Genomic DNA, 27197 nt, shown 5'->3' on the forward strand with positions numbered 1-27197 from the left:
TTATTCTGTTCTTAATTTGTATCTCCCTGGGGACATATGATGTGGAGCATCTTTTCATGTGCTCATTTGCTGGTAAAGAATCTGCCTCCAGTTTAGGAGAACTGGGTTCAGTCCCTTGGTTGGGAAGATCCCATGGAGAAGGTAATGGCAATCCACTCCAGTATTCTTACCTGGAGAATTTCACAGACAGAGAAGCCTGGTGGGCTACAGTCCATGGGGTTGCAAAAAGTTGAACACCACTTAGCGACTTTCACTTTCACTTTCGTATCTTCTTTGGTGAGATGTCAGTTAAAATCTGTGGCCCATTTTTTTACCAGAATTTATTTACTTACTGTTGAGTTTTAAGAGTTATTTGTAGTTTTGGATAAAAAGGCCTTTATTAGATATGTCATTTGCAAATATTTTTCCCTAGTCTGTGGCTTGTCTTTTAATTATCATAATACTGTCTTTTGCAGAAGTTTTTAATTTTAATGACATCTAGCTTATCAATTAAGTTTTTCATAGATTATGTCTGGTGTTACATCTAAAAAGGCATCACTGTACTCGAAGTCATCTATGTTATCTTCTGGAGATTTATAGTTTTGTTTTACGTTTAGGTATATGGTCCATTTTGAGTTAATTTTTGTAAAGGTATACGATCTGTGTCTTAGATTAATTTTTTTTTTGCATGTGGATGTCTGATTTTGATAGCACCGTTTGTTGAAAAGACTGTCTTTTGGTTTTGTGTAGTTTTGGAAACTGTTAAATACTGCATTTATCCCTCACAACTTACTTTGTTTGTTGCCTTTTATAGATGAAATCTTAAATAAAGTTAGACATAAAAGTATAAATAGCCTTGAGCATTGGGCTTAAGTTCAGTAAACAAATGATATTCTCTGTCCTACTTTCGAGCCAAAGAGTACTTCCCCTTTGGCACACTCTTCTGTAGTGCTAGCATTTTTAAATCTTTGTTCACTTGGAATTTTACTAGTCAGTGTCCAATAATACCATTTTGATGGAAAGAAATGGGTAACTGTAAAGAAAAGAGATTGATTCTTGTTCACCTGCAAAACTGCTTTTGGAAGACAAAGCAAATTTATCACTACTGTTTAAGCTCTGGAGGACTTATCTTTTTTGTATTCCCAAACATTTTGTAACTTTTCATTATGGCACTTACTACAGTTGTTTATCATTCCATGTGTATTTTGCCTTCCTAGTTTGTGAGCATTTTGAGGGCAGAAACTGCTTGATTCATCTTTGTATGATTAAGGCCCAATAGATAGCTATCCAATTATTATAGGATCAGTGTAACCTCCCAAAACAATAATTTTAGAAGACAGTAGTTCTTATTTAAAATGAATACATAACCCACACATGAGATAGAATGTTAAAACTCATTACTTAAAGTAGTTCCGGATTTAAAAGAATCTTTGTCTTGATTGAATAGCCAAGTATATATTGCTTTACTGTCAACTAATCACAGAAATCTTTTAATCCCAAGTCTCTGGGCTATGAACATTTATCATGTTTATCGACTGTTTATTTCTGGTATTGATTCCTTAAGAAATACAAGTGCATTTACTATGTAAGTGAATTTTGTGATTATTGTGTGTTTTAAAAAATGTTTTTAGTGAAAAATTTCAAACCTTAAAAGTAGAAAGATGAGTGTAATGAACTTCCCTCTGTCACACCCAGCTTAGACATTTATCACCTCATGGCTAATTATATTTTTTGTTGATCCTTTTTCACTTTTCCCCTACTGTCTACTTCCAGAATTATTTTGAAGCATATTCTAGATCATATGATTTCATCTTTAAATATTTCATCTTGCATCTCTAAAGCATTAAGGGTTCTTTTTGTTAAAGCATAATAGCTGGTACCATTCATTGTATCAAGCCAAAAAATAAACAGCAACTTCTTAATGTCATTAAAAAATGTTTATAATTACCCAGTTTCTCTTCCTTCTTTCCCTCCTCATCCTCCTTCTTCTCTTTCCACTGTATTTTTGTTATAATCAAGTTGAATAAGTTTGCATATTGCAGTGTTAACCCGCAGATTCTCCTTAACCTTCCTCTCCCCTCCTTTTTTTTCCCCCTTGCCCTGTATTTGTTGAAGGAATTGGATCTTCTGCCCTTTACTGTTTCTCATAGTCTGAATTTTGCTTAGTTCATCTCCATGATGTATTGTAACATTTTCTTAGTCTTTGTGCATTTCCTCAATCAGATTCAGGTTTGATTTCCCCCCACCCCACCCCCACAAAACTTTGATTGATGGTGATGTTGAAGCTGAAACTCCAGTCCTTTGGCCACCTGATGTGAAGAACTGAGTCATTGGAAAAGACCCTGATGCTGGGAAAGATTGAAGGCGGGAGGAGAAGGGGACGGCAGAGGATAAGATGATTGGATCGCGTCACCAACTCAATGGACATAAGTTTGAGTGAACTCCGGGAGTTGGTGGTGGACAGGGAGGCCTGGCGTGCTGCAGTCCATGGGGTTGCAGAGTCGAACACGACTGAGTGACTGAACTGAATTGATATGTATTTTTATTCCAAGAGGCATGTATGTTTGGTTCATTCTCTCTTTCTCTCTTTTCTTTCTTCCTCCCTCCCCCAGCTCTGATGCCCTACCTAGACTGCCAGATCACTAATATGTTAGGGATTGCAATATGGCAATATTCTGTCACTTATTATGTGAATTTTTCTCCTTAAGGAGAAACTGATTTTTTTTATCAACTCTGATCACCCCAGTAAATGCTTAATTCTATAACACTTTTCAAAAATAGTTGGTTCTTTAGAACCCTTCAAAGATCAGTGAAATTTAAAAGTATCTCTAATTTCATAAACTCAGATATTTGATGTACTCCAATCCATTGCAGTTGTTATTGTTACTGATTCCATTTTTAGCCAGGTGAGACCTCTTCAGGTTGTCTGCTGAGTTTGACATTTTTTCAGTAATCTTTGGTAGCTTTCTGGTATGATAAAGTGTTCGGACCCATCTTAAACTCATTTCCTGCTCTAGCCGTGGAATTAGCCATTCCTCCAGTAGCCTGAGGTCATTTTGTTGGAACTGTCAACACTATTTGTTACTGAAGCAATGATTCACAGTAAAATTACTATATTTTAAAATCACTTGAAATACTTCCTCTATGTGGTTTTTCCACATTGTTAGTATATACAGTTAGACTTTCAAATTTCACTTTTCTTTTTAGAGATTGCTTTTGAAGTTCTTTTTATGTGTAAGATGTTTATACCAATACAAAATTAGATCTGCAGAGCAAAGTATTTTCAAAGTGCCTAGTTCTCATACCTATCCTCTTTTACCCCATTTTCTCCATTCCTTGTAGTTCAAGTTTCTGTATATCCTTACATTTAAAAGAATGAGCAAATGTTTCTATATTTATAACTCTTACCCTCCCTTTCTTGGATGAATAATAGCTATACATACTTTTCTTTACTGGTATGTAATTAAAAAGATAATCTGGGTACATATGCTAATACAAAAAAATTTGTTCAAAATGCACAAAATTGGCATTTTCTAATATATTGATGGGTTTGATTAGCTTGCATAATTAGATATTCAGCTGTCTTATTCTTTAGTAGCTTTAAAACTTGCTTTGATCAGTTATTTTTAAGGGGATACTTTTCCTTTTTGCATGTCATTTATATATACATAATACATATATACACACACATATATATTTGTTTAGGAATGACACTGATATATATATAAATTAAAAATAGACATTTATCTGTCAAATGGAAACATAAGGAAAGTAATTTTCTTTTTGATAAAGATTAAAAGTTTATTTTAAAAACTCTTTACTATTTTTTTAGTTATTTATTATTACGGCACAAAAGCATTGTGTGTAGTTAGAAAAATATAGCTTCTAAAAAGCACTCTTGGTTAATTTATTTCAGCTTTATGTATCTTCTGGGCCTTTTATCAGAAATTCAGGAAACCTTGTTAATGTGGTTTTGCAGTTGGAGGCTTTGAGCCTGCTAGAAGCCTGTCAGGACTGTTCTTTGCTATACTGCTCCATCCACATTTTAAATACTTTTATTATTCTTTCTGTATAAGGGAAAGCATTCAGTAAATACAGTCTTTTGTTTTTTCAATACTGTAGTTTCTTTTAGACTCTAATTCCAGTGGTTCCCAATGTATGGGCTGTGGGGGTGGGGAGAGGTTCTGCAGCCCAACTTAGTTTGTATTCTGAATAAGCAAATGCCTATGAATGTACCTGTTATTTATTCAAACCGTGTATAGTTATTTTGTAATTGGTGGAATCTCATTTAAAAGACACTGAATTAATTGTATCATTTTTTGTTTTCTTGTGTTTTCTTTGTCATTGGATGCTAGGTGTGCTAATTATATAGCAGTATGTGACCTTTTATAACTACTGCTCTAATAAAAAATTAAAGGGTTTGTTAAAGTAGTTACCTACATATGTATACATAATTAATTTTTGAAAATATGTAAAAGTTTAACTGTAGACTTCCATTTTAAGGGAGAGAGTTCTGTTACTGGAGAACTAAGTACATGGGGCTAGTGTATATGTATGTATATACATACATATACATATATACATATTCTGGCCACCCTGGTTGGGAGTGGGAGGAGAAAGTCCACAGGTGCCCAGTGGCCATAATCTTTGCCAGCTGGGCAGTTGACCGTCTTAGAGACAAGGCCCTCTGTTGTTCCTGGCCCAGCAGCTGGATTGAAAACATGCACCATATCACGCTGGTGTTTAATCATCCTCACAAGGATATACTAGTTTTGAGTGGAAGAGAATCTTTATTTACATGTTCCCAGAGTATCAAAAGAGGGGTTTGGTACCAACTTAGCTAAATATACTGATGGTCCCTCTGTGACAGCTTCTCTGTGCTGCCTCCCTGAATGGGAAGTAGTGATGTAGGCTGGTGTAGGGTATGTTGAAACCTTTTTTTCAACCTTTTCCTTTTTTTTTTTTGAGATTGGGGCCTTGTTGTGGATTATGCTGGTAGGAATGTGTAGCTCTGCATACAGTCCTAAGGTGGGAGTGAGAAAGAGGACTTCAGTTTAGGGTCCTTTTCTTTTTCAGTTTCCCTTTCCATTTCTTGCCCTTTCTCTTTTTCCTCCCTTTTGCCCTTCTCCCCTCTCTTTCTGTTACTTCCCTCATTTTACTTCTCTCCTTAGTAAATGAGTTAATTATTTCCATATTTACTGAGCAGCTTCTTTGTAGCAGGCCTTGGTTAAATTACTGTATATTGTTGAATGAGCCAAAGTTCAGTGTCAGGAGCTCATTCTATTGCAATTACTTACAGATGGAATAAGGTGGAAGGAAAACAATCTATAGTTTCAATAAGGCCATTCTTCTTCTGGGCACTTATTTTTGTTGTTGAATTCCTGTATGTAGTTTCTGTGACCCAGGTTGGTGCTGAAATAATATCAGCTTTATGAGTCTCAGCCCTGTCTGGCTGGCTGCCCTATGCCATGTAATGTGTTGAGACATACCAAGTGAATATAACTGGGAGTGGCTGACTCACTCTATTGAGACTCCTCAGTACAGTTCAGTCGCTGAGTCGTGTCCAACTCTTGTGTGACCTCATGGACTGCAGCATGCCAGGCTTCCCTGTCCATCACCACTCCCATAGCTTATTCAAACTCATGTCCATTGAGTTGGTGATGCCATCCAACCATCTCATCCTCTGTCATCCCCTTCTCTTCCTGCGTTCAATCTTTGCCAGCATCAGGGTCTTTTCCAGTGAGTCAGTTCTTCACATCAGGTGGCCAAAGGACTGGAGCTTCAGCTTCAGCTTCAGCTTCAGCTTCAGTCCTGCCAATGAATATCCAGGACTGATTTCCTTTAGGCTGGACTGGTTGGATCTCCTTGCAGTCCTGGGACTCTCAACAGTCTTCTCCAACACCACAGTTCAAAAGCATCAATCTTCAGTGATCACCTTTCTTTATAGTCCAGCTCTCACATCCATACAGGATACTGGAACCATAGCTTTGACTAGATGAACCTTTGTTGGCAAAGTAATGTCTCTGCTTTTTAATATGCTGTCTAGGTTGGTCATAACTTTCTTCCAAGGAGTAAGTGTCTTTTAATTTCGTGGCTGCAGTCACCATCTGCACTGATTTTGGAGCCCAAGAAAACATAAAGTCTGACACTGTTTCATTGTTTCCCCATCTATTTCCCATGAAGTGATAGGACTGGATGCCACGATCTTCGTTTTCTGAATGTTGAGTTTTAAGCCAACTTTTTCACTCTCCTCTTTCACTTTCATCAAAAGCCTCTTTAGTTCTCCTTCGCTTTCTTCCATAGTGGTGGTGTCATCTGCATATCTGAGGTTATTGATGTTTCTTCCAGCAGTCTTGATTCCAGCTTATGCTTCATCCAGCCCAGTGTTTCTCATGGTGTACTCTGCGTATAAGTTAAATAAGCAGGGTAATGGTATACAGCCTTGATGTACTCCTTTCCTGATTTGGAACCAGTCTGTTGTTCCATGTCCAGTTCTAACTGTTGCTTCTTAACCTGCATACAGGTTTCTCAGGAGACAGGTCAGATGGTCTGGTATTTCCATCTCTTGAAGAATTTTCCACAGTTTTTTGTAATCCACAGAGTCAGAGGCTTTGGCATAGTCAATAAAGGAGAAGGAGATGTTTTTTCTGGAACTCTCTTGCTTTTTTGATGATCCAACAGATGTTGGGAATTTGATTTCTGGTTCCTTAGGAGAGTCCAAAGTCTGTTCTCTGGAAGCTCTGACAGTCTGTTCTTCTGTGATCGAAAATAACTGTTTCCACTTAGCCCCACTCTCCACATGTAACCAGGAGAGTTTATGCCTGGCTCTACATCAAAGTTACTTAATCAGTCTGACTTGAGAGATAATTTTACAACTCAGCTCCTTGATTGTGCTAGTGTGAATTCTGAATCAAAAAGAGGTTAGTGATTTTGCAGAGGTTACACAGAACTTTAGTGGCAAACTGGAACCTGTCATTTCTGATTCTGTTTTTAGTACTGTATTATACTACCTTTCCTATCATAGAAGTCTGTGATGAGGATCAAATGAGATAAATGGTAGTATGAATTAATAGACGTGAAATACTACAATGTAAATTACTTCCCCATGCTTTCTACTATGAGGAGACATGCAACACTTTTTACATTGTCAACTTCTTGATTCTTAAGCATCATGGCAGCAAGGGTCGTTTTTTATGTCTTTGTGTGTTATTTCCATTATTTATGTAAGGAATATGTGGATGAACTGATTATCTAATAAAACTTATACTTTATATTTATGTACTTTGTACTCAAATCAGGAATTTATTACATTCGTTACAAGTAGTTTTCTGACTGTAATTTCTTGGGAGGTATATTAAGCTAATTAATTAAAAAAAAGAAACCACTCATTTATGATTTTAATTTTTTTTTTACTGTGACTTCTAACTTCAGGCAGTTGTCAACTGAAAAATTGTAAGGTTCCTTAGGAGTCAGAATTTGAATAGAATCAAATCCCACTCTTACTGTTACTAGCTGTGTGACCTTGGACCATTTTTTAAAAATCTTCTCTGTACTTTAGTTTCTCTATTGTTAAACTAGAAATAATAATAGTGATTAAGCTAAAATTGATCACTAGACCAGTGGTCTCCAACCTTTTTGGCACCAGGGACCCATTTCATGGAGTACGATTTTTCCATGGACCAGGGAGAAGGGGGATGGGTTTGGGATGATTTAAGTGCGTTACCTCTATTGTGTACTTTATTTTTATTTTTGTTACATCAGCTCCACCTCAGATCAATAGGCATTAGATCCCAGAGGTTAGGGATGCCTGCACTAGAGCATAGACTCATTTACTACCCAGAAAAACCATATAGCATAGATGAAGAAATGAAGGCATGGAGCGGTTACACAGTTAATACATAATGAAAGTTAGATTTTCATTCAGTTGAACTCCAGACTTCATGTTTTTTGAGCACTGTGTTATATTACCTTCTCGATTACTTCTTAAGTTGTTCTGAGGAGGACATGAGGTATGCATGTAGAATGCTTGGTACAATTTTGGTTTTCAGAGGTTCTGGAATTGTGAGTAAGGTATTGTGGACTTAGGGATTAATTTTGGTAGCATTATAGATATATAATTGTCCTTAGTTCTGAACAGTTCTGGTAAATTATTAGAAATGAAACTATCACAAACCCCATCCCAGACATAATGGACCAGAATCTGTATTTTAAGAACTTGCATTTTAGATCCTTAAAGTTTGAGAAGTACTGCAAGAGATAATTTTGGAGGTTTCTTCCATCTTACAGTTGTGTGTCGATAACCTTAGGGAAGCAGACATATGGATATTTCAGTGTTGTTATTGTGTTTGGAGAAGAAAATAGTAATTTTAATGAAGTATTATTTTACTGAAAAGTATTATTTTAGTAAAAATCACTATTACATGGATATGTTTCTATTCTTTGGCTTCCATTCTGAATTTGTAAAAATATTCTGATATAGTACAAAACTGTCCTAAATTGTATCATCCTGTGTCATCTAAGAAAATAATCAGAACTCAAAAACTTAGAATGGTTTTAGATGAAATATTTTTCTTAATCTCACTGGATAATAAGATTATAATATTAGCCAAACATATAAATGGGAACCCTAAATATAACATAAAACTTCCTTATTTTGGACAGTTCTGTATACTGATGTTTCATTGTTTAGTTCAGTTCAGTCGCTCAGTCATGTCCGACTCTTTGCGACCCCATGAACTGCAGCACGCCAGGTCTCCCTGTCCATCACCAACTCCCGGAGTCCACCCAAACCTGTGTCCATCGAGTCAATGATGCCATCCAACCATCTCATCCTCTGTCGTCCCCTTCTCCTCCTGCCCTCAATAATTCCCAGCGTCAGCGTCTTTTCCAGTGAGTCAGCTCTTTGCATCAGGTGGCCAAAGTATTAGAGTTTCAGCTTCAACATCAGTCCTTCCAATGAACACCCAGGACTGATTTCCTTTAGGATGGACTGTTTTGATCTCCTTGCAGTCCAAGGGACTCTCAAGAGTCTTCTCCAACACCATAGTTCAAAAGAATCAATATTTTGGTGCTCAGCTTTCTTTATAGTCCAACTCTCGCATCCATACATGACCACTGGAAAAACCATAGCCTTGACTAGACGGACCTTTGTTGGCAAAGTAATGTCTCTGCTTTTTAATATGCTGTCTACATTGGTTATAACTTTCCTTCCAAGGAGTCTTTTAATTCATTTCTGCAGTCACCATCTGCAGTGATTTTGGAGCCCAGAAAAATAAAGTCTGACACTGTTTCCACTGTTTACCCATCTATCTGCCATGAAATGATGGGACCGGATGCCATGATTTAGTTTTCTGAATGTTGAGCTGTAAGCCAACTTTTTCACTCTCCTCTTTCACTTTCATCAAGAGCCTCTTTAGTTCTTCACTTTCTGCCATGAGGGTGGTGTCATCTGCATATCTGAGGTTATTGCTATTTCTCCTGGCAATCTTGATTCCAGCTTGTGTTTCCTCCAGCCCAGTGTTTCTCATGATGTACTCTGCATATAAGTTAAATAAGCAGGGTGACAATATACAGCCTTGACTTATTCCTTTTCCTATTTGGAACCAGTCTGTTGTTCCATGTCCAATTCTAACTTCTGCTTCCTGACCTGCATATAGGTTTCTCAAAGAGCCAGGTCAGGTGGTCTGGTATGCTCATCTCTTTCAGAATTTTCCAGTTTATTGTGATCCACACAGTCAAAGTCTTTGGCATAGTCAATAAAGCAGAAATAGATGTTTTTCTGGAACTCTCTTGCTTTTTCAATGATCCAGCGGATGTTGGCAATTTGATCTCTGATTCGTTGGCCTTTTCTAAAACCAGCTTGAGCATCTGGAAGTTCAGGGTTCATGTATTGCTGAAGCCTGGCTTGGAGAATTTTAAGCATTACTTTACTTAATATTTGAAGTTAAATATTATAAGATTAACCACAAAATAAATGTGCACTTGACTTACTTGATTGGAAATGTTTAATTTTATTAATCCCTGAACTATAGAAATTTCTCTCAAACTTAATTGAGATAAAGGGTCTTCTAAGAGTTTGTTTTTTTGATGACTTTTGTTACCATTTTCCAACAAGTAGGAAGACAGTTGTAAGATTCTGAAAATTTGAGTTTTTAGACAGTTGAGCATCTCTTCATGTTAAATAATTGAGTTAATAATTTTTCCCAGATTATATAATTATGTTTCTTTCTTGAAAATCTCTTTAATTTTTAACTTTCTTGAATTGATATTCAAACAGATGGAAAACATGTTTATACTGTTTAAAGCAAACGCCTTGTTAAAAACCAGGACATTTGAGTACTATTTGAGAAGCCCCGTGTGTATTGTCCTCCAATTGCATGCTGCCTTCCTTCCTTCATCTCCAGAGACAGCCATTTTGCTTGGTTTCATAAAACCTCTGAATAGTAAGTTGTTAACTTACTTAAGTTGTAAGTTGTTAACCAGTAAGTTGTATGGCTTTGAAAACTGGCTAGCAAGCATAAATATAACTTTGTAAAGAAGGAGCAGTATTGCTAATATTGGGTCAAATCTCATTGAAGAAGGTAGGTTGGATAAATTATCTGGGTCATGGTCTGGTTTGGCTGTCCTGAGAGTTTATAAGAACTCTTTTCAGGAAAGTCAGTGGAAAGCTTTATTTGAGTGGATCTTGGTTGAAATAGCATCTGTTTCTTGTAGTTGGCCATCTCGCAGTACTATAGTGTGGATCAGGTAACTGGGTGTTCTTCAGAAGTATTGTCAGAGGGACTGAAACGCTCTGTACTTTCTTCTAAGCCACCATGGCCTACTTTTAGCTCTTATATAGAAGTCAGGGGAGGCACAGCCTGGTTCCCCAAACATAGAGTCTTGTAGCCTAGGTCTTACCTTAATCAGGTAAGTAGTGGTGGGTCCAGTGGGGCTGTTGGCTGTGCCCCTGCTTGTGGCCTGTCTGCAGTCTCTGCCCCCTGCCCTCAGCTTTCACCTACTCTTTACTCATGGAAATCATCAGGCAAATTTTTTACTTTCAATGGACTTCGAATCTTCTACCATGGGATCTTCTTCTCCATGGGATGTGGTTGGGAATCCAGAGATAGTTGTGGTTTTACATGGCTTTTCAACATCCAGCTATGATTGATTGGTACAAAATTTCAGAAGGTCAGACCCTCAGGTTTCATTGAGTGATTGCCCTCAATTTCGTAGCATTTGGCCTCAGCAACAAACCGAGACCACATCACTATTCCATATTTGAGCAGGCCATCATGAAGGTGCTTTGTGGCATCTGGGACTTCAGAACCGTAGGATCAACCTGTTATCTCACAGCTATTAGGGATATTGTTGCTCAGAAGCTGTTGTGTAAGTTCAAGCAGAATTGATCTGGTCTGCTTACCATCTAGAGTTTCTTTTTGTCAAGTGGAGGTTTATTTCCTAAGACTGACTGTCCTCTCCTTCTCCAAAAACTTCTCAGAGATGGAGGCATGCTGTCCCCCTTCCTCATGTAGTTGATGAGGAATTCTCTTGAGATCTCACCCAGTCTTCAGGCTGTACACCCACCCCTCTGAGAGTGAGCTGTGGGACATGTGGGCAGGGATATGTGACAGTGATGGGAATGTGGTTATTGACAGTCTTTGCAGTATATCAGTCAGAGGAAGTTCAGAAGATGCTGGTGGGAGCTCTGTCTGTTTCCATTCCCATGCATTTTATCTATGGGCCATTGGATCCAGTGAATATCTAGGATTTTTGGAGCTATGTAGGAAAACACTGCTGTGGTCCACAGTGTCGATTTTGGATGACCACATCAGCCACTGTCCACAGCTAGAGGATCCATGGGCTTCTTGAATGAATATATGGACTTAATTAACTCATTCTGAGCTGGACAGAGTAGCTTCCCGGTATTACCTCCCTTATTCCTTGTGCTGTGCTTGCTTCAATCATATCTGACTCTTTGCAGCCCTATGTCTGTAGCCCTCCCGGTTCCTCTGTCCATGCGATTTTCCAGACAAGAATACTGGAGTGGATTGCCATTTCCTCCTCCAGAGGATCTTCCTGACCCAGGGAGCGAACCTGTGTCTCTTTTGACTCTTGCTTTGGCAGGTGTGTTCTTTACTACTAGCATTACCTGAGAACCCCTCTTCCTTATCTCTTGTGTATTCCAGTTAGGAAGAAATGCCCAAAAGAGGTCCTGGCCACCAAACACTTCTCTTATAGAAGTCCACCTGACTCACATTGGTGAACAGCATATAGTAAAAAGCCAGCAGAAGCTGTAAGGGTGACCTAATAGTCCACCTTCCATTCCTTTGACATCTGATCAAGTTGGACTTGCCTTTATCTTTGAGTTATTAGAACATTCTGATGGGCACTACTGCTCACTGATGCAGAAAATTTGACATTCTTTTGCATAAGAGTCTTTGGAACACTTCTGTGGACTTTTCTGAAAAGTACTGATTTCTGGTCCTGATTGAAATTATCTAAAGGTGCTGCCTTCACCACCCTTGAATGGCTTTGAGTTCAGCCTTCTCTAAGCGACACAGCTTCAAGTGAGAGTCTCCTTCGTCATAACTTTGGTTTTGGTTTCATTAGCTGCTTCTATTTGTAGACATTTTGTTAGACTTTGGTTTAAATAATGCCGTATTCTAAGTATACTTTAAGACTATGATTTACCTACATGGATTATATTTTTATATTCTGTAAGGATACTAAACCAGCAGACAGGTACCCAAGCAGAGTAGTTTAACCTTAGTAAGTATGTTTCATTTCAGAATAAATTGAACTAAATCCAAGCTGTTTACAGAATTTCCTAAAATTACAGGATACTAAAGACAGTAGCCTCTGTGCCAGAGATTTACTGTTACTTGCTGTTAAAACTGGTCTTTCCAGCTACTAATGGCAGTACTCTTCATACCTTAGTGTGTGGAGGCAGGTCCCTCCTCAGCTGGAGTGGAGAGGATGGGATCTTGTACAGTCCACATCACCAGGCTGAATGTTTATTGACCACTTAACCTTCTTGTTGGTTGTCCCAGAGAGGGTTCCTTGTGTAGCTTAGCAGTTCCTGTACTTTACAGACAGGAAAGTCTCAGAAACTTTAAGAACAAAGTCTGAAAGGCCTATAAGCAAATGGTGCTAAATACTTTGTTTTAAAGCCACAGTTTCATTGTTTTGGTTACAATAGGATTATTAACTAGTGATTAAAAAATTTTTATTAGCAACTTCAAGTATAACAACTGGAATAAGTCTTTATTTTCTATATATAAAAATGAATTTTGACAGGAAAAAAAAAAAAGGTCAGGGAAGACCACTTCTGCAGGTGCAGTAGTATCCCCAGCTGATTCAAGGAGCTGATCAGGAAGGCAGAGTAGAAAGTTCATCAACAGGCATTGTCGTCTGGTTAAAAAGATGAGTGGCCAGGCTGAGGAAAAAAGATAATAAAAATATGAATGAAGTAGAGTTGTATAGGCCTATGTAGAAGAAAAAATAAAAGAGCCCTTTACTGAGGGATATAAAAGAAGATATGAATAAAGGGAAAAGTACTATTTGGGGATAGAAGACTCACTATTATAAATTCTCCTTAAATCTTATCCGGGATTCTGTTCATGTGTTAGTTAATCATTGAAAACTTCTTAGACCATCATAATTTATTTTCCTCCATAGCCTTCATCCCCATCTGATACTAATTTTTTTGTTTATTCACTGAGTTGTGTCTGACTGTTTGCAACCCTGTAGACTGCAGTTAACCAGGCTTCCCTGTCCATCACCAACTCCAGAAGCTTGCTGAAACTCATGTTTATTGAGTTGGCGATGCCATTCAACCATCTCATCCTCTGTTGCCCCCTTTTCCTCCTGCCCTCAATCTTTCCCAGCATCGGGGTCTTTTCCTGCGAGTTGGCTCTTTGCATCAGGTGACCAAGATATTGGAGCTTCAGCATCAGTCCTTTCAATGAATATTGAGGGTTGCTTTCCCTTAGGATTGACTGGTTTAATCTCCTTGAAGTCCAAAGGACTCTCAAGAGTCTTCTCCAGCACCAGAATTTGAAAATATCAATTCTTTGGCTCTCAGCCTTCTTTATGTTTCAACTCTCATTTGTACACTACTGGAAAAACCATAGCTTTGACTATACAGACCTTTGTCAGCCAAGGGGTGTCTCTGCTTTTTAATACGCTGTCTAGGTTTGTCATAGCTTTCCCTCCAGGGAGCAAGCGTCTTTTAATTCCATGGCTGCGGTCACTGTCTGCAGTGATTTTGGAGCCCGAGAAAATAAAATCTGTCACTGTTTTCTCCTTTTCCCCTTCTATTTGCCATGAAGTGATGGGACCGGATGCCATGATCTTAATTTTGTGAATGTTGAGTTTTAAGCTAGCTTTTTTACTCTCCTCTTTCACTAAATATATTTATTTCTTTGTCTTTTTTTCTTCTGGAATGTAAACTTATGAAGGTATATAAATTTATGAGAGTGTGCTTGTTGTTCTTCCCTAATTAGAATGTCTTATTCCTTGTGATATCCCCAGCACTTAGAGCTTAGAGCACAGAGGAAGCAATCAATGACTGGTGAATGAATAAATAAGTAAAACTTTCTCTCCTAATCCATAGTACTTATTGTCTATTCCATAGTTTTTTGGTCATTAATTTTGTTCAGTTTAGCATATTTTCTATTATTTTCTTTTGGTTTCTGTTGCTTTCTATTATTTTCTTTTGGTTCGTGTCTAATTGTTTCATTCCTGTAAGACATTCTTCTCTGTGCTCCTTGATGGCAGGAGTGGGACAAATACATCCTTTGTATACTTCACTGCTGCTGCTGCTAAGTCACTTCAGTCGTGTCCGACTCTGTGTGACCCCATAGATGGTATACCTCACAGTACAAGGCAAATGGATGTAGGAACTTGTTGAACTGAATACATTTATTTACTCATAATAAATTGCTAGAATCCAGTTTGCCTTCAACAAAATGAGTGTTTTTAATAGATAATACAGTGTATATCTAAATGAAATAGGAATTGTTTTATAAAGATGGAGAATTTTTAGAGCTGTTTTGTTGTACTCATGATAAATTTTGGTAACTGTAAGTTGTGCAATTATAATTTTACAAATCTCTACACACAATTTGAGCAAAAGAAAAATATAATTTTCAGTGAGAGATGGATTTATTACCTTGAAATTTTAATTTTTAAAACGTCTCATGCTATAGTTTTAAAAAAAAGTATTCTAAACAAGTAAAATCTGTACCTTTTATACTTGCTATTGCATATATAAATATGTAAATATTTTTTTATAAATACTTTATCACTTCTCATGCCAGTATATCATTCAAGAGTTTATATAACTTTTTCTTGTTCGTTTATTTTCCCAGTGGATTTTTTAAAACACTGCTGATACACTATAAATTTATTTCTACTTATAGATTTGTTATATTGTTGGAGATAAATTTGCAGTAATGTACTGTCAAAAGTAAATATTTTTGAAATTATTGAAACAGTACTGTGAAATGCTTAAAAGGAAAAAACATAAACTATGAAAAAGTTTTGTTGGTTTTTTTCTAGTTCCTATGGAAAGTTATTTATTTATTAAAAAGATTTTTTTTCTGCTTTGTTTCAGACCAGTCTATCCATATGGGGATGGGGAAGCCTTGGCATTGTCCTTTCTCTAATAACATTTGGACCCTTTGTAATATTTTATTTGGCATTTTATATCCTCTGCTTTGTGGGTGGGTAAGTATTCTCAATGATAATTTTATAGTTTATGTCATGTTCAGTTGTTCAGAATGGAAACATGACCATGAGACCTCAATAAGAAAAAAAAAATGACCATAAGAAATGGCAGCATGCTTTGTGAATGCTGTTATTTTTACCAAAGTTAAAAATAGTAAAATTAAGATACCTATAGAAATAAAAGTATAGATAGTTACGATTTGTACCAGCAGTAGGAGTAGTTATATTCAAAAAAATTTTTATTTTATGGTGATACAAACTTTTTTGTATAATTTGAAAAGTTAAGAATTTTTTATTCTTTTTGGTGTTGTGTAAAATTTTTAAATTCTTTTGTTGAAGTTCTGTGAAATTTTCTAGATAAGGTGAGATATAGATAGGCTGTAGAAGAACCACTAAAAACTCTGAATTAAGCATTAAGGCACATGAAAGGATCTGAAATTCCAAGTTCATTTTATGTCGTAAATTGATCTGTTATTCTGTTCCAAGTTACTGATCTCACTGAGACTTGCTGCCACAGTAAGGGGACTTCAATTTATATACCAACAAGCATCCCCACATCATCTCAGGATCAGTTAATTAAGCATTCCCAGGTTACTCAGTTACAGTCAATGAGTATCATAATTCCTGAGTCAAAAATCTTTTTTATTTTGGCTCTCATTATGAAGAACGATGGTCCTTTATTGAATGTAGCTTTATATAGTTTAATGCCTTATGAATTTTAAAAGCAAAAGTAGGCTTTTGTATATATTAAGTAAAATAATTACTATAATATGTAAAATAATATAAATAAAAGTATATAAGTAAAATAATATAACTGAAAGTCATCTAAGTTTTAATTTTTTTCATTAAATTTTAAAAATATGTTTTTGTTCTTTTGCCCACTTAACATTGCAAGTCAGAAGAGAATTAATACATTTTCTTATGGAAGCTACCAGGTGTTTTTTTAATTGGGGATGGTTTTGGCTAGTCAAACTTAAGTTTTTGAGTTCTGCAATTTACCTGTATACAGTGTTGATAATTTACCTGTATACAGTGTTAATAATGTATACATTCTGCTTATAGTAAAGCTAATCACATTTTGTAATGTAAAGAAAACTTTTGATTTTTTTTCTTTTTTCCTTTTGGATTGTTATTTTAGGATACTTTAAATACCAATGTGGGTTATTTAATGGCATTCCATTATGTTTGGTCATGCAATTTTCTACAGCACCTGTTTTTTCTTAAACCTCAAGGCTGAAGCTATGAATTAGGTTCTAAGATCAGACTGTTCTTAGCTTTCTTTCCTACTGTCACACTGTGGGCAAAGGTGCACATTTTATCAGTCTGTTTTATGATAATGTTTTTAGAAATACATTGTTAATGTAATATAAGCATTTTATTGTGTCTAGGTAAAACTAAAATACAAGACCAACTTGATTCTTAGTAATAATGTTTGATACAACACAGATATGTGAAATTTACTTATAATTCTGTGGCCAGTCTTTTAAAAAAGAAACAGACTTGAGGACGTAAATTGACTTGAGTGTATTTGTTTCTCCACCCGCCTCCCTGTGCTGAAGAGCAGTGATGTAGCAGATCACCACAAAAAGCGGAGGACCTTGAAAATCTTCCTTTCAGTACCTGAGGCTGGCTATGTTTAATTTTTCACTTTCTCTTCTTGTCACTATACTCTTTCAATCATTGTAAGATTACTATAAATCATTATAAAATTAAAATTTAATTTTCTTTTATGGATTTTCTGTCTACTCAGTAGTGCTTCAATTTGTTTGGTCAATTTTAAATGTAGGAAATACTGATAGCATTTAATCAATACTTAAAGTAGTTCTAAACCAGTATTTGTCTTACTTTGACTCCATAATTGTTTTTAAAAATAGCTTTTTGGGATATATTTATGTTTCTTTTTAAATTCCAGACTTATTTCAAATGAATTATAAATTGGATCATCTTTTTCCTGTAAGAAAGAAAGTGAAGTCGCTCAGTCGTGTCCGACTCTTTGCGACCCCATAGACTGTAGCCTACCAGGCTCCTCTGTCCATGGGATTTTCGAGGCAATAGTACTGGAGTGGATTGCCATTTCCTTCTCCAGGGGATCTTCCCAACCCAGGGCTTGAACCCAGGTCTCCTGCATTGTAGATAGACGCTTTACCGTCTGAGCCACCAGGGAAGTCCTTAGGACTGTAATTAATTTATATTAGATACTTCTAAGCCAAGTTTCCTAAATAGCTTTCCAGTCACTTACATTGTTTGAGAACTCCAAGAAAGTTTAATACAATTACTGAATAAGGCAGAATTTTAAATTAGCAATCGGGGTACAATATAAATGCAGATAATTTAGAGTCAAATCTGTATCTGTAAATGTATTAAGTATACCTAGGCTTTGTTTATATTCCTAGTGACAAGTTATCTCTCTCTCTAATTAGTTAACAGACCTATAGAAATACATCTCATTTGTCTTTATCCTTGGTTATTAGCTTACCTGCTTAATTAATGAAGGCTTATTATCCTAAAGTTTGAAAATGATGCCTGAGATTCTTATGAAATAATATTGAATGAAAACTTGGAAAGGCATTATTATATAAATTCACAAAATGTTTATAGTTTTTTTAAACTTCAAAACTTAACAAAATCTGTCAATTCCTTGCCTTGCCAAAGTCACAAACTGACTTTTTAGTGCATGATAAACTGTCTCTTAAATCAGAAAAATATGTGTTAAATTGTAGTGAAATTTTGTTTTGTATCTATAATTAAATTTCTTTCAGGGGTTTTGTTGTTACTCTGCTGTTTGGAAAAACAAACTCAGAGAAGTACCTAGAGCAGTGTGAACATTCATTTCTCCCTCCAACATCAACTGGGATTCCTAAGGTAAGAAGGGTAAAGGAATGTAAGACCTTAAAGCCCTGCTGTGTGTAGTGTTGATAATGTGATCGCCTTTATATGGCTTGGCACATCTTCCTATAGTTCACTAATGCTGACTATAAACTTATGAGAGACTACTGATCAGGCTTAGAAAATGCATGTTGGATGTTAAAAGTGAGCATGCAAATTTGAGGAAAAGATAAAAATTTGGAATCTTTTCCTGCTGTCTTAACATAGAATTTTGATGCATCACAGCATCATGTCATTGTCAATTATTGAAATGTCAGTGAACGTACTATTTTGAATGAAGTAAATGCATAGGAACCAGAGCGGGGAAAATGGGCATTTTTTCTTAAGCTCACTTGAAAAGTAGAGCTTGCAGTTAGGCTATGCTGCTTCTATAATTTTGTTACCTCAAGCTCAATTTTATGTCTTTCGTGTTGCAATTTTTCTTTTTTTTCAAATATCGTACTATATAAATAAAATTGAAATTCCATACTAGATATAGGCTTCACATTCGCAATTCCTTCAGTTATTATTGTGGACTTGTAATGATTTTCATGTATGAAGAGAAGAAAATGGTCTGGAGTCGGTGCCAGTAACTGAATTTTATAATTATTAACATGTCCATTATGTGCTAATATGACTTTCATATTGATAAGTAAATACAGTTTTTCTAATACTTAGTGTTACCTTTAAAATAATCTTTGAAACTTAACCTCTGCCCCCCTTTAAAACTCCTGTTAATGTGTATTCTCTGAATTTGCTTACAAATCTTTTTTGAGGTAATGAATCTTTTCTTTTTTAATTGAAGTATAGTTGGCTTACAGTGTTGTATTAATTTCTGGTGTACAGCAAATTGTCTCAGTTACACACAGACATGCATTCTTTTTTAAAATTTTCTTCTCCATTATGGTTTATCCCAGATTTGATACAGTTCCCTGTGCTATACAGTAGGACCTTGCTGTTTGTCCATTCTAAGTGTAATAGTTTGCATCTTCTAACCCAGAACTCCCAGTCATCCCCTCTCCCTCCCCTCTTCCCTCTTGGTAACCACAAATCTCTTCTCTGTGTCTGTCATTCTGGTTCATAGATAGGTTCATTTGTGCCATATATTAGATTCAACATACAAGTGATACCATATGGTATATGTCTTTCTCTTTCTGACTTACTTCATTTAGTATGATAATCTCTAGTCACATCCACGTTGCTGCAAATGGCATTATGTCATTCTTTTTTATGGCAGAGAAGTATTCTGTACTCTACACACACACACACACACCCCTTTTATTTAGCTGTTGATGGACATTTAGTTTGTTTCCATGTCTTGGCTGTTGTGAGTAGTGCTGCTGTGAACATAGAGGTGCATGTATCTTTTTGAATTACAGTTTTGTCCAGGTGTATGCCCAGGGATGGGATTGCTCGATCATATGGTAGCTCTATTTTTAGTTTTCTGAGGAACCTCCATACTGTTTTCCATAGTGGCAACATTAGCTTACATTCCCACTAACAGTGTAGGAGGGTTGCCCTTTCCCCACACCCTCTCCAGTATTTGTTATTTGTAGACTTTAATGATGGTCATTCTGACCAGTATAAGGTGGGTGGTACCTCATTGTAGTTTCTATTTACATTTCTTTGATAATTAGGAGAGCATCCTTTCATGTGCCTACTGGCCATTTGTGTGTCTTCTTGAAGAAATGTCTATTAAGGTCTTCTGCCCATTTTTCATTTGGATTGTTTGATTTTTTGCCTTTTCTTTTTGAATCATTTCTTAGCCATCCATAGTTTCTATTCATTTGAATGGTACATAGAGAGGATGATGCAAAATATTTTAAATTATGATTTTAAACAGCAATAAATCATAATCAAGATTGGTTAAATCTTTATGATCTATTTTTTGGTATATGGTATAAATAAATAGTGATTTTGATTTGCTTTTTCTAAAATGATTTATAAGTATATTTTATGAAAAAATCTCAGTGGTTGCATGGGATAACTTGAAACATATGTTTTTAATATGCATTTGTGCTTTTTAAAATTTTTTTATCTGTTTATGACTGTGCCAGCTCTTTGTACTGCGTAGGCTTTTTTCTAGTTGTGGCCCGCGGGGGCTACTGTCTAGCTGCCGTGGGCGGGCTTCTCACTGGACATGGCATCTCCTGTCGCACAGCCCACGTGCTCTGGAGTGCGTGAGCTTCAGTGGTTGCAGCATTTTCGCTCAGTGGTTGCAGCTCTCTGGCTCTAGAGCACAGGCTTAGCAGTTACGGTGCATGGGCTTAGCTGCTCCACATCAGGTGGAATCCTCCCAGATTAGGGATCAAATCTGTGTCTCCTGCATTGGCAGTTGTATTCTTTACCACTGAGCCACCAGGGAAGCCCTGGTTTGTATTAATTAAAGAGTATCCTACTACTTTTTACCGTATTTCCAGGTCACTGATCTTTCTGAAAACTATGGACAAAAGAAATTAATTTTTTTTAGTTGCTGAGAACCATCCCTTAGTAAAACTTAATTTAAAATATGTTAATTTGGCAGCTGGTATACTCCTTTGGGCTGGGAGGGAGGAGGAAATGGGGGTGTGTTTAATAAAGACCATTATTAATTTGACTCACCTGAAACACTAATTTATGGTTTTAAATTTTCATTGAAATATGATAACAGTATACCTGATATTTTCAGTTTCTCACATTCTAAATAATGTTTGCTGATTATTGTTACTGAGGATATCTAGTTTTCTTAATTCTAGACATAGTATTTGTTTGATACCTGAGTCTCAAGAAATAAGGTTATTTCTTAGCTTGAAGATAATGAGAGGGATGTTACAGTCAATATTTAGTTAGAAATAAACTATAGATATTTTGAATCAAGAAAGTATGCAATAAAACATTATGATTCCCTTTCAGTGCTTAGAAGAAATGAAACGGGAAGCCAGAACTATAAAGATTGATAGAAGATTGACAGGTGCCAATATAATTGATGAACCTCTCCAGCAAGTGAGTTTCAGTATGTGGTATTTGAATTCCATATATTGTGTGCTGGGTGCATTTCTCTTGAAATACTAAGAAATAATTTTGCTATTTATGTAATATGCTGGAAATTCATTGTAATGCTGTTCTTGGATTCTCTATGTAAACTTGCTGCCTTATTTATGAACTTATTTATATGTGTTTGCTTTGTGTTAAACCCTTTTGGTTGAATTTACATTGAGAAAAAAAGTTTTTATTAACATCTGATAGTGTTTCTAATTGTTTTAAGAGTTACAATGTTGCTCTTCAAAAATTTTTGCTCTTCAGCTGATGACTAAGCTAGTGGTTTGATAAGTCAGAGGTTTTTCTACCACTTTTGTTACTTTTTAAAATGGATATTACTGGCTTCATTCAAAAATACTTTAAAAATTAAAATTATTCTCTCCCAAAATATTTTCATTGATGCTCAATTATATGACTATTGCAAATAATGTGTACCTTAAAATTCTAAATATTATTTTATAGATAAATCCTTATTTAGTTTATCTGATTTGCAGAAAAATTATACATTATGTTGTATTATTTGCCATTTATTGGGTAATAATGCTGTTGACACTATCACTGGTATTAGAGTTAAGTGAATTATGTCATTTTTGTCATTTGACTGCAATGAATCTGATTATACTCTCAAAGAAAACATTTTTTTCAAGATTACTAGGGTCTCTTGATATTATTTTGCATCTCATTCCATCAAACTAACTAAAACTCTTCATTGTATTTTAGCATTGGAAATTAATGTTTCTGCATGTTCCATCTTTAACTGGAATTTGGGTAGGGCTTCACCATAGATAATTCTTTAATTAAAAAAAAATTAGGCAGTAGATGAATTGGGCTACCAAAATAACTTAATTTAATAACTTAATTTTTTGAAATATTTTTTAGCATATTGATGCTCTTGTAATGAAGACAGTTATTTACTACCACAATTTATTAGGTAGATAATAAATGAAAATTTCAAATAATCTTTTTAAGTTTTAGTTTGCCACTATTACTTTTTAAATCCTTAAAAACTGTATTTTTTCCTGTATTTTTGTTTTAGGTTATCCAGTTTTCCTTGAGGGATTATGTCCAGTATTGGTATTATACACTAAGTGATGATGAATCTTTTCTTCTTGAAATTAGGCAGACTCTTCAGAATGCACTCATTCAGTTTGCTACTAGGTAAGGTCACTGGATTGTATTTATGCAGAAAAATTTAAATATTGTTTGTATCAATAGGGAAAATAACTTTTAAATGGAAGGAGAAAATTGGTTATTCCAAGGTAAGTAGAGCAGTAGATTGTTATTGTGGGATAACTCTTAGTTTATGGAACTAGAGCCCTGAAAAACCTTTACTCTTTTACAACTGCAGAATGTTTATCTCGACTAATCCCTGTTTTCTAAGTCTGTGTGTCAGTTTCTTCCTCAGAACCCAGTTGTCCAATCATGTGACAGTTCAGAGTCTTTCATCCCACATATTGATAATACTTTTTCCCCTCTTACCCAGATACTCTTTTTTTTTAATTGCAATATCATTCTTTTATTATATTGTTTGGGAAATAAGATTTAGTACAGTTAAACTCAAAGTAAATACTGAACCAAGGTGGCAGGGCCAGACAGACGGAACATGATTCAGAAATCTGGCAGTGAAAGACACTCTTGGGCATGATTAGGAGGTGTTTCACTGTCGTAAAACATAAGGCAGGCGAGGGGTTCTGAAACATAAGGCAGGATCAGGCCCTGTACCGTAGACATTAAGGAGCTTGTCTCAGATTGGTGTAAGGAATAGTTTGTATTCTGATGCCAACTGACCACTAGAAACCTCAGAAGGTTTTTGTTATTGTTGGCATTTTTAATATTAATATTTATATAAATATATGAAATATATAAATATGTGCAGATATAGATGCAGTGTGTGTGGTGTGCATATATATCTATATATATTTGTATGTCTGTGTGTGTGGTAAAAGTAAATGTAAACACATAAACAGGATGGATCCTAATCTTCTAGAGTCATTTCCTCTGGAGTAACAGAGGAAATATTTGTTTGAACCCCATGCAGTTTCCATTTGTCTTCTATTGGAATAAGTAGAGTCTCTTTGACAGTTACCTGGCCACAGAATAGTATAGGAGTAGCTGCTGGCAACACAAATAAGCTAGCTTGTTCCTCCTTATTGGTCACACCTTAGCATGGTTCCTGCCAGTCTCCTACTCAAGCAGGGCTTTAGTAATAAACAAAGCACTAGCAAAAAAAACCCCGGAGTTACTGCATTTCCACCCTCTTGAATAAGTCTTTCCTTGGCTTGCACGAAGAACCCATGTCCCATAGGTGCTGTTCTGACTAGATTGTATGAAATGAGTGGGAGCAAGAGACAAAATGGCTAGAGCAAAATTGGGAGCCACTGATCCCCATCTGGAGATACAATTTAAGATGCCCACAGACTTGCAGGGAAGAGGTGCAGAGGAATGGCGTGGCAGGGCTCATGTCTTGGGGAAAGCAAGGTGTCCTTGCTTGGCTTCACTTAATCGGCTTGCCCTGGGCAGCCATAGCCTCCATAACGCCACACATGGGCTCTTCATTTCCCAGGGAACTGCATGGGCTTGATGGGCTGCAAGTTCTTGTTCAGTGGGAATACCAGGAGGCAGGTGCAACTCCACGATAGCCTCTTCAGAGAGCCCCGCCAAAGGGCTGACGGTGCCCTGAAGCCTGATGCTAAGGGATGTATTCACTACCCTCTCCCCTTCCTCCATCTGGGGAACTATTTTTTCATTCCAAAGGGGCAGAACTCTAGCAGTAGTGTCCTTCAGACTTTCACAGGAGGGTAGCTGATGGCTGTTGAGGTCTGCATGCCTGCAGTCTTACTGGTGTTGCTGTTGAAGGGATAGTCAGGCTTCACTGGAGATGGTAGAACATGACAGCATCTCCAGATCTTTACCTGGGCTTCATCCTGCTTGGCAGCAACATCTGCCTTATTGCGGCTAAGTCTGCACTACTGGCAGCCACAGTTGATCAGTGGCATCTGGTGTAGTCCAGAGAGTCCCAATTGTTGCTTCTGCACCTGGTGAAGCAGATGTCAGACTCCTAACCAGTATCTTGTAGCACCTGCATGTTGTGCTTCACCTCCTGACGCCCACTGTGCTCATGTTGGCTTCTCACCAGCCAGTGAAGCCATCCTCCGGGTCCATGTACTCTTCTGTGTGGGATCAGCACCGCCTTGTAGCCATCCATGGCGGTGGTTCTGGGGGATAGATTGGGGCTCACTGAGGTTCCAGAGTCATCCCAGGTAGTCTTCTTTATTCAAGTGCTGTGAGAAGAGCTCAGTGTAACTGCCCACTTATCTTAGGCACATACCTAATGGAGTCCTCTTAGAAGAACTCAAAGGAGCGGTCGGTGGAGAATATTCAGTTTATTTATTTACTTTCAGAAGAGAAGTATATTTTAATGAGATTTCCTTTAAGAAACTTTTCTGAGATATACTAAAATTCTCACTTTACAAACACCCTCTTATATACTGCCCAAATATTTTGGTCTGTATCCTTGTATTTAAACTACTTGATTTTTAGAGGGGCCATTTCATGTGGAGAAATTATTTATATTTTAAAGAAAGGATTTTATCTTTGGGTAAGTTTTCTATCTTCTTTTTTTTTTTTTTTTAATAGAAGATTTTTCTACCCAGTACATGCAGTGATTTTCCTACAAGCCTATGGCCTCAAGGCAGGAGGCTACATTGCTGTGTCACAAGTAGGTTCTCAAATCTGAAGGTGTTATTCTCTAGCCAGCCCCTCTTCTTCCCCACTTAGGTTCTTGAAATGCACTTTTGTATTTCTGAGAGTCTTGGAGAGTAGAGCTTTGCCCTAGGGCTCTTTGTTTCTGTTTCTGTCTGAATAGATATTTCCAGCTCATGCTGCCCTGTCAAGACTTTTCTTCTATAATTCAGTTGATCTTAAGGTTTAGAGTGGGAGATGAATTCCTCAGCCTCCGGTCACTGAGGCAGGCTGCAGTAGGTTTCATAGTTTGAATTTTAACCTTACTTAGATAGATTGAAACCCCTTCTCTTTTATGATTAACAGCAAACATTTGGAAAGTAGCCAACCATAATTATGAGTGTAGATGCACTGTGGAATATAGAAAATATACTAACATATAATCAAAGAAGTCAGAAATTGGATTTTATGTCCTTTAGTTCATATATGTAACATTATTGCATGTTAGATATTGTTTAAGATCATTATTCTGAATCTGTTGGTCACTGCTTTTTATAGTAACACCCTTCTAATGACTTTTTCCCGCCTCTCTGCAAAGATGGGAGTAAGAAGAGTTCATTATTCTTTTGCCTGCCTGCTTAAGATTATATTAAAATATAAAAAATTGTAGACCTAGAAAGAATTTTGAACTAGTAATTGGAAGACTTGAGTGAGTTTGTATCCTCTTCTCTCATTTAGCTATGGGACTGTGAGCAAGTATTCTAAATTTTTTGGATTTTGGTTTTTCTCATGTGTGAAATAAGTGTCATAAATACCTGCCTTGTACTGTATTCCTCACAGGGTTTTGGTCTGGAGCAAATTCATGTGTTCTTTTAACTCATATTTTATGTCTACTTTGCCTCAGCCAGATGCTGCAGATACAGCAGTGAATAAAGCAAAAATCCCTGGTCGGTAGAATGTAATGGAAATAGTTCATGTGAAAATGTTTTTAAAATTGTGAAGAATGTTAGAAATTTAAGTTTTTATGTCACCGTTCACCCATAATTTCACAGATAAGGAAGCTAAATTCCAGAAAGATTAAACAGTTAGTCCAAGATTATCTGTTGAGTTGGGGGCAGAGTAAGAATCATTCTTAACAGTCACTATTCTGTCCCCCAGTCCCTAACAGATATATTGTGATCTAGATTATCATCTTAGTTTCCCTCACCTTTCTGTCATATCACTGCAGTGCTTTGCCTGTTCTTTGATCTTCTAACTACCTTTTCTTTAAACTTCCTGTTATAGTTTTTTTCTCCTTTCTCTAGCATTCTATTATTGTTCAATTGCTCAGTCATATCCAACTCTTTTGCGACCCCATGGACTGTAGCCCACCAGGCCCCTTTGACCATGGGATTCTCTAGGCAAGGATACTGGAGTGGGTTGCCATTTCCTTCTCTACTAACATTCTGTGCTTTCATGCTAAATATTGGGTGATTATAGGAAGAACCAAGTTTCTTCCATCCTAGACTATCTGAATTTTGTCTTTGCTTGGTCGTTGGCCTTAAGTTTTGGGGCAAATTAATCAGCCTCTCTTGAGCTTTAGTTTCCTTATTCATAAAAAGCTGATAATATTACTTGTCTGTAGCATGTAGTGAGGCTCAGTTAATGTTTGTGCCTTCTCAATGAGTGGCTTTATTTTTGTCTTTCATTGGCTTTTTCTAGTAAAGCCATACTAAAATATATGTTTTCACAGGGGCTCCTTGATTATTTCCAATGAGAATATCAAGAAAATTAAGTGCTTATAATCATTACTTGAATACTTCTTAAATTCTTATTCTTGTCTGCTCTGCACTGCAAAGCGTACATTATCTCTTCTCTCCTTCAAATTTCAATCCTGTATAGAGTTTTTAACCAGGGGCCCATAAAGCCTTGAAGATTTAAGCAAAATTTTCTGTGCTTTTTTT

General features: G+C 36.4%; 1 protein-coding gene and 2 pseudogenes across 3 annotated transcripts in view; 2 read left to right on the forward strand and 1 right to left on the reverse strand.

Annotated features, from left to right (window-relative positions):
• Positions 1-11861, forward strand: part of LOC102279703 (mesoderm-specific transcript homolog protein pseudogene) — a 44519-nt pseudogene extending 32658 nt beyond the window's left edge.
• SNX13 (sorting nexin 13) overlaps positions 1-27197 on the forward strand; it is a 146002-nt gene that overhangs the window by 33844 nt on the left and 84961 nt on the right. For 2 of the 3 annotated variants that reach the window (XM_070369758.1, XM_070369760.1), the window contains exons 2-5: positions 15578-15690; positions 18450-18552; positions 21448-21537; positions 22610-22731. In XM_070369758.1, coding sequence (XP_070225859.1) covers positions 15578-15690; positions 18450-18552; positions 21448-21537; positions 22610-22731 — 428 coding nt within the window. Of the gene's footprint in view, positions 1-15577; positions 15691-17246; positions 17373-18449; positions 18553-21447; positions 21538-22609; positions 22732-27197 lie in introns of those variants that run through there. The other variant, XM_070369761.1, reaches the window with a different exon arrangement.
• Positions 23982-24778, reverse strand: LOC138987652 (phosphoglycerate mutase 1-like; annotated as a pseudogene).

This window comes from Bos mutus, chromosome 4 (assembly GCF_027580195.1).
Source record: "Bos mutus isolate GX-2022 chromosome 4, NWIPB_WYAK_1.1, whole genome shotgun sequence".
NCBI classification, from domain to species: Eukaryota; Metazoa; Chordata; class Mammalia; order Artiodactyla; family Bovidae; genus Bos; species Bos mutus.